The sequence below is a fragment of the Chlorocebus sabaeus genome, chromosome 11, assembly GCF_047675955.1.
Source record: "Chlorocebus sabaeus isolate Y175 chromosome 11, mChlSab1.0.hap1, whole genome shotgun sequence".
NCBI lineage: Eukaryota > Metazoa > Chordata > Mammalia > Primates > Cercopithecidae > Chlorocebus > Chlorocebus sabaeus.
In genome coordinates, this window is record NC_132914.1 from 104,260,842 (window position 1) to 104,272,918 (window position 12,077).

At 43.8% G+C, this 12,077-nt stretch overlaps 1 protein-coding gene across 2 annotated transcripts in view; it reads right to left on the reverse strand.

Annotated features, from left to right (window-relative positions):
* Positions 1-11,508, reverse strand: part of CRY1 (cryptochrome circadian regulator 1) — a 98,631-nt gene extending 87,123 nt beyond the window's left edge. Inside the window, exon 1 of one of the 2 annotated variants that reach the window (XM_073021064.1) lies at positions 10,491-11,508. In XM_073021064.1, coding sequence (XP_072877165.1) covers positions 10,491-10,648 — 158 coding nt within the window. In that variant the 5' untranslated portion in view covers positions 10,649-11,508. The remainder of the gene's footprint in view (positions 1-10,490) is intronic. The other variant, XM_008004554.3, reaches the window with a different exon arrangement.
* Positions 11,509-12,077: the final 569 nt, after the last annotated feature.

Consider the following 12,077-nt stretch of genomic DNA (forward strand, 5'->3'; position numbering starts at 1 on the left):
TAAATAAAGAAATTAAGGCAGAAGTAAGTAAGTTCTTTGACACCAATGAGAACAAACAGATAACATACCAGAATCTCTAGGACACAGGTAAAGTAGTGTTAAGAGGGAAAGTTATAGCACTAAATGTCCGTTATCAGCAAGCGGGAAAGATCTAAAATCGACACCCTAACATTACAATGAAAAGAACTAGAGAAGCAAGAGTAAACAAATTTAAAAGCTAGCAGAAGACAAGAAATAACTAAGATCAGAGCAAAACTGAAGGAGACAGAGACAGGAAAAACCCTTCAAAAAATTAATGAATCCAGGAGCTGGTTTTTTGAAAAGATTAACAAAATTGATAGACCGCAAGGCAGACTAACAAAGAATAAAAAAGAGAAGAATCAGATAGACACAATAAAAAATGATAAAGGGATATCACCACTGATCCTACAGAAGTACAAACCACCATCAGAGAATACTATAAACAGCTCTACTCAAACTAAAAACTCTAGAAGAAATGGATAAATTCCTGGACACAAACACTCTCCCAAGACTAAACCAGGAAGAAGTCACATCCCTGAATAGACCAATAACAAGTTCTGAAATTGAGGCAGTAATTAATAGCCAACCAACCAAAAAAAGCCCAGGACCAGATGGATTCACAGCCGTATTCTACCAAAAGTACAAAGAGGAGCTGGTACCATTCCTTCTGAAACTATTTCAAACAACAGAAAAAGAGGGAACCTCCCTGACTCATTTTATGAGGCCAACATCATCCTGATACCAAAACCTGACAGAGACACAACAAAAAAATCTAATTTCAGGTCAATATCCCTGATGAACATCGATGTGAAAATACTCAATAAAATACTGGCAAACTGAATACAGCAGCATGTCAAAAAGCTTATCCACACGATCAAGGCGACTTCATCCCTGGGATGTAAGGCTGGTTCAACATATGCAAATCAACAAACGTAATCCATCATATGAACAGAACCAATGACAAAAATCACGATTAGCACAATAGATGCAGAAAAGGCCTTGGACAAAATTCAACATCCCTTCATACTAAAAAATCTCAATAAACTAGGTATTGATGGAACGTATCTCAGAATAATAAGCTATTTATGACAAACCCATAGCCAATATCATACTGAATGGGCAAAAGCTGGAAGCATTCCCATTGAAAACCGGCACAAGACAAGGATGCCCTCTCTCACCACTCCTATTCAACATAGTATTGGAAGTTATGGCCAGGGCAATCAGGCAAAAGAAAGAAATAAAGGATATTCAAACAGGAAGAGAGGAAATCAAATTGTTTCTGTTTGCAGATGACTTGATTGTATATTTAGAAAACCCCATCGTCTCAGCCCCAAAACTCCTTAAGCTGATAAGTAACTTCAGCAAAGTCTCAGGATATAAAATCAATGTGCAAAAATCACAAGCATTCCTACACACCAATAATAGAGAGTCAAATAACGAGTGAACTCCCATTCACAATTGCTACAAAGAAAATAAAATAACTAGGAATACAACTTACAAGGGATGTGAAGGACCTCTTCAAGGAGAACTACAAACCACTGCTCAAAGAAATAAGAGACAACACAAACAAATGGAAAAACATTCCATGATGATGGATAGGAAGAATCAGTATCATGAAAATGGCCATACTGCCCAAAGTAATTAACAGATTCAATGCTATTCCCATCAAGCTACCACTGACTTTCTTCACAGAACTAGAAACAACTACTTTAAATTTCATATGGAACCAAAAAAGAGCCCATATAGCCAAGACAATCCTAAGCAAAAAGAACAAAGCTGGAAGCATCACACTACCTGACTTAAAACTATACTAAAAGGCTACAGTAACCAAAATAGCATGGTACTGGTACCAAAACAGATATATAGACCAGTGGAACAGAACAGAGGCCTCAGAAATAACACCACACACCTACAACCATCTGATCTTGACAAAAACAAGCAATGGGGAAAGGATTCCCTATTTAACAAATGGGGCTGGGAAAACTGGCTAGCCATATACAGAAAACTGAAACTGGACCCCTTCCTTACACCTTATACAAAAATTCACTCAAGACGGATTAAAGACTTAAATGTAAAACCTAAAACCATAAAAACCCTAGAAGAAAACCTAGGCAATACCATTCAGGACATAGGCAGGGGCAAAGACTTCTTGACTAAAACACCAAAAGCAATGGCAACAAAAGCCAAAATTGACAAATGGGATCTAATTAAATTAAAGAGTTTCTGCACAGTGAACAGGCAACCTACAGAATGGGAGAAAATTTTTGCAATCTACCCATCTGACAAAGGGCTAATATCCAGAATCTACAAGGGACTTAAACAAATTTACAGGAAAAAAACAACCTCATAAAAAAGTGGGCAAAGGATATGAACAGACACTTCTCAAAAGACATTTACGTGGTCAACAAACATAGAAAAAAAGCTCATTGTCACTGGTCATTAGAGAAATGCAAATCAAAACCACAATGACATACCAGTTAGAACAGCGATTATTAAAAAGTCCGGAAACAACAGATGCTGGAGAGGATGTGAAGAAATAGGAACGCTTTTACACTGTTGGTGGGAGTGTAAATTAGGTCAACCATTGTGGAAGACAGTGCAGCAATTCCTCAAGGATCTAGAAACAGAAATATCATTTGACCCAGTAATCCCATTACTGGGTATATACCCAAAGGATTATAAATCATTCTACTATAATGACACATGCACATGTATGTTTATTGTGCACTGTTCACAATAGCAAAGACTTGGAACCAACCCAAATGCCCACTAATGATAGACTGGATAAAGAAAATGTGGCACATATACACCATGGAATACTATGCAGCCATGAAAAAGAATGAATTCATGTCCTTTGCAGGGATATGGATGAAGCTGGAAACCATCATTCTCAGCAAGCTAACATAGGAACAGAAAACCAAACACCACATGTTCTCCATAAGTAGGAGTTGAACAATGAGAACACATGGACACAGGGAGGGGAACATCACACACCAGGGCCTGTCAGGGGTTGGGGGACAAGGGGAGGGAGAGCATTAGGACAAATAGCTAATGCATGTGGGGCTTAAAACCTAGAAGACAGGCTGATGGGTGCAGCAAACCACCATGGCACATCATGTATACCTATGTAACAAACCTGCACGGTCTGTACATGTATCCCAGAACTTAACGTATTTAAAAAAAAAAAAACAAAAAACTAAAGCTGCTTAAAAGAGCTTAGAGAGCTCAAAACAAAACCAAAAAAGCTCATACACAAGAAAAACTTTAAAACTTCTTAGAGACTGGTTAAGTGGTTGTGACAAAAATGCTGATTAAAATATAGAAAGTAAAGGTCATTTTTATGAAGTCTCAAATAAAGTTTTTAAAAACTAAACAAAAAATTGGCCACATTATATGTTATGCTTGTAACAAAAAAGTTGGCTACATTGTATCCATGCCTAGGACTTTGTAAAAGGCTGAACTTAAGAGTAATGACTTAAGCTACCTGGCAAAAAAAAGTTTCTAAACAACAAAGCGTTCAAAAGGTGACATGGTTGCTTCTAACAGCCTACTATCGGATATAAGAGTTCAAAAAAAGGCAAAGTTACAGCTAATAATTAAGAGAAAACAGAGCACACAAATTTGAGAAATTTACAACCTGACCATGTGGTAGAGGGAAGTTTTCAGGAGAGAAATCCAAACTACCCAGCCCCAGGTACCAGGCCCTACCAGAACAACAGGTTGTTAAAGCAATTAACATGACTAAAAGAGAGCCAGTTGTTAACAGTCAAGACAATGGGGAAAAGCCCCCAAGACATTCCAGAAATCCATCACAGGCTCACAGACCTCCTCAGGCAAAATGGTTTGGGAGGCCAGGCCCAGGGTGTTGCTGCCTTGTGCTGTCTTGAGATGCTACTCCCCACGTTCTGGCTGCAGCCAGGGCTCAAAAGGCCCCAGGTACTGATTGGACTGCCACTTCAGTGGGTGCAAGCCACAGGCCTTGATGGTTTCCAAGTGGTGTTAAGTCTGCAGGTATACAGAATACGAGATCCATGGAAGCTTGGCAGCTTCCACCTAGATTTCACAAGATATGTCAAGAAGTCTGGGTGCCCAGGCAGAAGCCTGCCACGGCAGAGCTCCTACAGAAAGATTCTACTAGGCTAGTGCCAAGGGGAAACGTGGGGTTAGAGTCCCCAGAGAGATTTCATTGGGGCACTGCTCAGTACAGCAGTGGGAACAGGGGCACTGCCCTCCAGGCCCCACAGTGGTGGCAGTCTAAAGTCAAGAGAAAAAGAGAAAGGTGTGGTCAAATGTGTTAAATACTGTTATGAAAAAGAGAGAGAAAGAGACTAAGAGAGAAAGAGGAAGGAAGGAAGGAAGGGAAGGAAGCAAAGGAAGCAAAGGAAGAAAAGGAAGGAAGGAAGGGGAAAGATCAAAAGTATCCTTTGGATGTAAACAGCATACACCCTCAGCCTGGAAAAGACGACAGACATCAGACTCCAATCCATGAGAACAGCCATGTGGGCTATGTCCAACCAAGCTATAGAGATGCAGCTGCCCAAGGTTTTGAGAGCCCACCTCTTGGACCAGTGTGCTCAGGATGTGGGAGGGAGTGGAAAGTGAGGAAGTGGAAAGATTAAAATAATCCTTTGGATGAAAACAGCATACACTCTCAGCCTGGAAAAGTGACAGACATTAGACTCCAATCCATGAAAGAAGCCATGTGGTCTGCCCAACCAAACCATACAGATGGGGCTGCCCAAGGTTTCAAGAGCCCACCTCTTGGACCAGTGTGCTCAGTTATGGGACATGAGTCAAGAGACTCATTTTACAGCTTTAATATCTGCCCTACTAGGTTTCAGACATGGGTGGGTCCCTTTTTGTTGGTCAAGTTTTCCCTTTTAAAATGAAAATGTTTACCCAATGTCTGTTCCACCATTGTATCTTAAAAGTAAATAACTTGTTTTTGATCTTACAGGCTCATAGCTATAACGAACTTGCCTCGAGTCTTGGATAAGACTTAAGTTGATGCTAAAACTAGTTAAGACTTCTGGGGACTTTGAAAGAGATGATTATATTTAACAACAGAAAAAAGACAAGAGGGTGGGCGCAGTGGGTTACACGTATAAGCCCAGCACTTTCGGAGGCTGAGGCAGGAGAGTTGCTTTAGCTCAGGAGTATGAGACAGCTTAGGCAACACAGTGAGATCTCACCTCTACCAGTAATAAAAAAATTACCTGGCCATGGTAATGCATGCCTGTGGTTCCAGCTACTTGGGAGGCTGAAGTGGGAGAACTGCTTGAGCCCAGGCGGTTAAGGGTACAGTGAGCCATGATTCCGCCTCTGCACTCCAGCCTGGGCAACAGAGTGATACTCCGTCTCAAAAATAATAATAATAATAATACAAGAGATTTGGGGGGCTAGAAGTGAAGTGATACAGATATTTGCCCTCTTCAAATCTCATGTTAAAATGTTATCCCCAATGTTGGAGTTGAGAGGTGTCTGGAACATGAGATAAGATCCCTCATGAATGGCTCGGTGCTATCATGTAATGAGTGATTTCTCACTCTATTAACAGAACAACTAATTGTTTAAAAGAGCCTGGTACCCCTCCCTTCTCTCTCTTACCATGTGATATGCCAGCTCCACTTCCCCTTCCATCATGATTAAAAGCTTTCTGAGGTCCTCACCAGAATCAGAGGCTGATGCCATGCTTCTGTAAAGCCTGCAAAACTATGAACCAAGTAAACCTCTCTTCTTTATAAATTACCCACCCTCAGGTATCCCTTTATAATAACACAAACAGACTAAGGGAGTGCTCTTATAAAAAGGGCTGCAGGAACCTGTTTACCCCTTCCGCCATGTGAGGACACAGAGACAGCGTCATCTATTCAGCAGAGACACTGAATCTGCTGGTGCCTTGATTCTGGACATCTTCCAAAACTGTGAGAAATAAATTCCTGTTGTTTATAAACTACCTAGTCTAAAGGTATTTTGTTACAGCAGCTCAAACAAACTATTAATAAAACAATACTAACATTCACAAATGAGGGCAGCAAATGCTAAGAGTGATGTGAGAAGCAACAACAAAAAGTGGTGTAAGAGTTCAGAATACTGCCAATCATCCCAGACAAGTACAGAGTTGTACAATCATCCATCACCTTCTAGAACAGTTTCATCATCTCAAAAAGAAACCTTGTGCCCCTTAGCTATCACCTACCAACTCCCCAGCTTCCCCAGTCCTAAGGAGCCACTAATCTGCTTCCTGTCTGTATACATTTGCCCACTGTGGACATTCCATAAAAACAGAATCATATAATACATGGAATTTTGTGACTGGCTTCTTTCATTTAGTTTGTTTTTCAAGGTTCATTCATACATGTTGTAGCATGTATCAGTATTTCATTCCTTTTTATGGCCAAATAATATTCCATTATATGAATATACCATATTTTGTTTATCCATTCATCAATTGATGGCCATTTGGGTTGTTTCCACTTTTTGGCTATTATGAATAATGCTTCTGTGAACATTAGCATATAAGTTTTTGTAGAGGATAATTGTTCTAAGAGATGTGAATTTTCATAAAGCTTGTAAATTTATCCAAATCAAAAAATTTTATTCTGAGACAATGTCCTTCAATTTTTTTGTTGTTGTTGTTTCTTTGTTTGCTTTTTAAGAGATAGGGTCTGTCTCTACCCAGGCTGGAGTGCAGTAGCCCATTCACAGCTCACTGCAGCTTCCAACGCCTAGGCTCAAGTGATTCTCCTGCCTCAGCCTCCTGAGTAGCTGGGAGTGCAGGCATGAGACACTGAGCTCAAACTTTTTTTAAAAAATATTAAAACATCCTTTTTAAACGAAAGGATGGCAGTATAAAAAAGCAGTTTTGTTTAATGTGCTTATTAGGTAAAATAACTATTTAAAATTTTGCTTTTCTGTTAAATCCAAAGGTCTAAAAAGTGTTGATCAAAGAAAATACAAGACAGTTTCTAAAGTAAACTAAGAAAGTTTTCCCCCCAGAGTTGAAATCACATATTGTAAACAGTAGAAAACGAAATGCATAAGCCAAAAGGTAGATCTTGCCAGGCTAAGGAATTTGGGCATTATCCCATAGTCAATAAGTAAATTAATAAAGCTGTTTAAATATAAAATTATTGACTCTAAGATATCACTATATTCAGCAAACAGTAATTGAGCTACTACTATATAAAAGGCACTGAATTTGGTACTATGAGTGATTCCAAAAAGACTTTTGCCTCTGACACTACCAAAACCACTCCAGATAAAATTCCAAATGACTTCAAATTGCTAAATCCAATTTTTATTTTTCAGTTCTCATCTTACTTGACCTATCAGTAGCATCTGACATAAGTAAAACACTCTCTCTTCCTTGAAATACTTTCCTTCTTTTTTTTTTTTTTTTGAGACAGAGTCTGGCTCTATTGCCCAGGCTGGAGTATAGTGGCACGATCTCGGCTCACTGCAACCTCTGCCTCCTGAGTTCAAGTGATTCTCCTGCCTCGGCCTCCCTGAGTAGCTGGGATTACGGGCAGGTGCCACAAGCCCAGCTAATTTTTTGACTTTTTTTTTTTTACTAGAGACAGAGTTTTGCCATATTGGCCAGGCTGGTCTCAAACTCCGGGCCTCAAGTGATCTGCCTGCCTCAGCCTCCCAAAGTGCTAGGATTACAGGTATGAGCCACCATGCTTGGCCAAAATACTTTCTTTACTTGGCCTCTAAGACACCATACTCTTCTGGGTTTTCATCTTACATTACTAGTGGCTCCTTCGCAGTCTCATATGCTCAGCTCCACAATTTATAAACATTAAGAGTATTCAAGGTTCGGCCGGGCGCGGTGGCTCAAACCTGTAATCCCAGCACTTTGGGAGGCCGAGACGGGCGGATCACGAGGTCAGGAGATCGAGACCATCCTGGCTAACATGGTGAAACCTCGTCTCTACTAAAAAATACAAAAAACTAGCCGGGCGAGGTGGCGGGCGTCTGTAGTCCCAGCTACTCGGGAGGCTGAGGCAGGAGAATGGCGTAAACTCGGGAGGAGGAGCTTGCAGTGAGCTGAGATCCGGCCACTGCACTCCAGCCTGGGTGACAGAGCGAGACTCTGTCTCAAAAAAAAGAATTAAAAAAAAAAAAAAAAAGAGTATTCAAGGTTCAGCCCTTGCACCACTTGCATCTCTTGTCTATCTCATTTTCTTAATGCTGTCAGTCTCACAGCTCCACTAGAAGTAGCTCCAACAGGGTGAGAATTGGGGACTGTTTTGTTTATACTGGATCCCTTGCACCTAAAACAGTGCCTGGCATATAGTAAGTGCTTGACAAATATTTGTTCAATAAATAGATGGATGAATACATGGCTTTATGTATTATCTATAATCTCATGAATTCTCCAATTTATACTCCCTGCCTGGATCTCTGTCTGCAGCTCCAGACACATTCAACTGCCTATTTGCTATCTCCATTTCAATGTGTAAAATACATCTCAAACTTAATGACTTAATGGAAGAGAACTCCAATCACCCTCCCAATGGCTTCTCCAGCTGGCTTCACTTTCTTAGCAAATTGAAGCCCCATCCTTCCAGTTTCTCAAGCCAAAAATTTTCCCAAATAGTAAGCTGCTACTACACAAAAAGCACTGAATTTTGGTGCTTTTTATATAGCACCAAACTATAACTCCTTTTTTTTTTTTTTTTCTTGAGACACAGTACTCTGTCACTCAGGCTGGAGTGCAGTGGCACGATTTCAGCTCACTGCAACCTCCGTCTCCTAGGTTCATGTGATTCTCATGCCTCAGCCTCCTGAGCGGCTGAGATTACAGGCATGCGCCACCGTGCTCAGCTAATTTTTATATTTTCAGTATTAACAGAGACAGAGTTTTGCCATGATGGCCAGGCTGGTCTTGAACTCCTGGCCTCAGCCTTCCAAAGTGCTGGGATTACAGGGATGAGCCACCGCGCCCAGCCTAACTCCTTTTCTTTCTCTCACACTACATATCCAATCTGCCAACAAATACTGTGTATTCTGCCTTCATAATATAGCCAGTATCTGTTTTTTTCTCACCACATCCACAATTATCACTATGATTCAAGCCATTCTCATCTCTCACCTGGATGAATGCCAACAGCTTCTTAATTGGACTTCCTGCTTCTTGTCCACCTCCACTCCCCAATTCAGAACCACAAGCAGAGAAATTCTCAGATTTGTTCTCAGAACAAGCAGAAAAATCCTTTTTCAAACTTATGTCAGATCACATTACTTCTCTGCTCATAATCCTGCAGTTATTCCCACTTCACTGAGTAAAAACCCAAATCTTGAAAACTGCTTATAAGGCTCTCTTCAATCTGGCCCTAAGTCAACTCTGACCTCATCGTCTACTATTTTTCCCTCACTTATTCTGCTCTAGTCATACTGGATTCTTCTGCTGTTCTTTCCAAAGGTCAAGCATATCTCTGCCTTTTCCCTTACTCCTCCCTTTGCCTGGAATGGTTTTCCCTTAGATATCTGCATCCCACCACCTCCTTCAGGTATGCTCAACTGTCACCTTCTCTGTGACTTTTCCCCTGATCATCATATTTAAAACTGCAACCTCATCCCTACCCTTGTATTCTTTATCCCTTTACTCTGCTCTATTTTTCTCCACAACACTTACCACCTAAAATACTACATATTTTACTTTTTGCTTGAAGACATGACTTTTTGTCTTTCACTCACTGCTATATCCCTAGCATTTAAATCAATGCCTGGCACATGGTAAGTGATCAAGAGTCTCTCTGTTGAGTTAATGCTTTCATTTCCACCAGGGGGCCCAACGATCACGTAGCCCGGTGTTTCAGGAAAAGATCATAAAGCATCTCTAAGATTTCTTTGTGCTCTGATCCCTAGAAGGACTACAACTTGCCTAGAAAGAAAAACTGTGCTTTGTCTCGGCAACCACAAGGAGGAGTTGAGAAAAAGAGCCGAGCAGAGAAACCAGATAATGCTGTTTCCCTTGCTTTTCCCTCAGTAACCTCAAGGTGGAAGAAAACTGGATCTGGAGCCAGCTGTACTGAATGAATGATTTTTCTCCATACTACGAGTTACCTAGACACAAACGTAAACAGGAAACATCACAATCCTTTCGAATGCCACAAACGGGCCAAGGGAATCCATATACACAGGCCACTAAGGACAGGAAGGGTGTTTCTTTAACTCCAGCACTAAGAATTCTCCACAAATTCAGGGGAAGAGCTCCGGTTAGCACAGAAAGACACATAACTCACTCACTGATGAAGGCCGAGTGTTTCAGGTCGTCAGTACTCTCTGGCCAGAGAACTATTAAGTCAATTCTATTTAATACTTAGGGCACCTACAATTCGTTAGCGGTATAAGGAAGGCAGTCCCACGTCTAAATTCTCAGATTTGGCGGATCGCATGGAATTCATTAACATCAGATTCATTAAACACCCAAATCCATTTCCCACGGGCTTGTGACTCACCGCCACCTGTTGATGCCCACGTTGGAGGAGCCGGCGAACCAGGGGTCCAGGATGTAGACGCAGCGGATGGTGTCGGCGCCCTGAATGCATTCCTTCAGGGCGGGGTTGTCGTGGAGCCGGAGCCCCTTTCGGAACCAGTGCACTGCGTTCACCCCCATGCCGGGGGCGCGCGGCGGGTCCTCCACGGAGAAATTCAAGGAAGGAGGCTCCGGCTCATAGCCGACACCTTCGCTTCCAAGAGAATTGCCTCACCCGGGGAGTAAGGAAAGGGCGGTAGAGGGGGGACAGGAAAAAATGACTCCAAGGAGGGGACTGGAGAAGGCGGGGGCGCTGGAGGCGCAGTGAGAAGATGAATGGAGGCTGCCCAGTCGGCAGAGTCCGGGTTTGACGCCCTTTAGGAGCCCGAGCCCGCCGCAACCTCCTGGAGGCGACGCATAACTTCGAAGGCCTCGGACCCCCGGAGCCTGAGCAAATTCCACGAGCTCGAGCCGCCACGACTGCCCGAGCTGGCACGGACGGCCCCAGGAGGTTCGTCACGGAAACCTCGCCCCACCAAGGCGGCTCCTAAAGACAAAACGGCCCGCCCGAGGTGAGTCACCGAGGAGAAGCGAAGGGGAATGAGCCCCTGTCGGCGACGCTGTCTCTCGGCCCAGGAGAAAGGACCGGGGACGGAGGCGAGAGGCAGTGGTCGAGGTCGCTGGACGGTTGCCGGCCGGTGACCGGTCCCGAGGCTGCCCGGGTGACTCTGCCGCCGCCGCCGCGTCAGCGGCCTCGGCCCCGCCCACGGCTCCTCATTGGAGGGCGCGCTCCCCACGTGACCACCGGCACCTCACGTTTCTGAAGTGTGTTTACTACACTGACTCGGAGGGGGAATCTGCTCGCGCTTCGGTCGCTTTTGGAGGGGCGGCAGCCGCTTGATCCCAGAACTGTTGACCCTCGCCCACACGCTGAGCTCACTGCCTTTGCCCCTTTCCTGTGCCGACTGGCGGGCCGTCCCTTGGAGGCAAATCGTGTTGACCACAGGCCCCTTGTGAGGGAAGGCTTAGCCCCGCCCCCAGGGGCCGTGAGCGGACACTATTGGCCGAGGCTCGCTGAGACCCGGATGAGCACGGGGATGCGGGGAGCTCGCGGGCGCGCGCGCTGGTCAGGGAGGCGCGCGTGCGCTCTCGCTGCGTTCCAGAGGGTAAGGGGGCGGGGCCCGCGGGCCGGAGCGCGCTAGGTGATTCCTCCCGTGGGATTTGGGGAGGCCTGGAAATTGTCCGGTGTCTTTCAGGAGCCAAAGGTGGAGTCGGGCGGAGAGTGAGGGGAGGATGGAGTGGAAGGAGGAGAGTGGGAGGCTCCACGTAGATTTCAAGTCCAAACCATGTGCTTGCCAGAGAACCCTACTTTGGAGATTGTGGAGCTATGCCCCTCCACTCTCCTGGCCCTTGGGTGCCTCCTCCCCCTTGTACATGCTCTGGGGAAAAGGGTAATTGTCAGGACGGATGCCAGGCATTCCTGGACTTCCTGGAATTTTTTAATACTAAAGATATATATCATCAACGTTTCACCCCTAATCTGTTACATTTAATGTAGTTTACCGGTCTC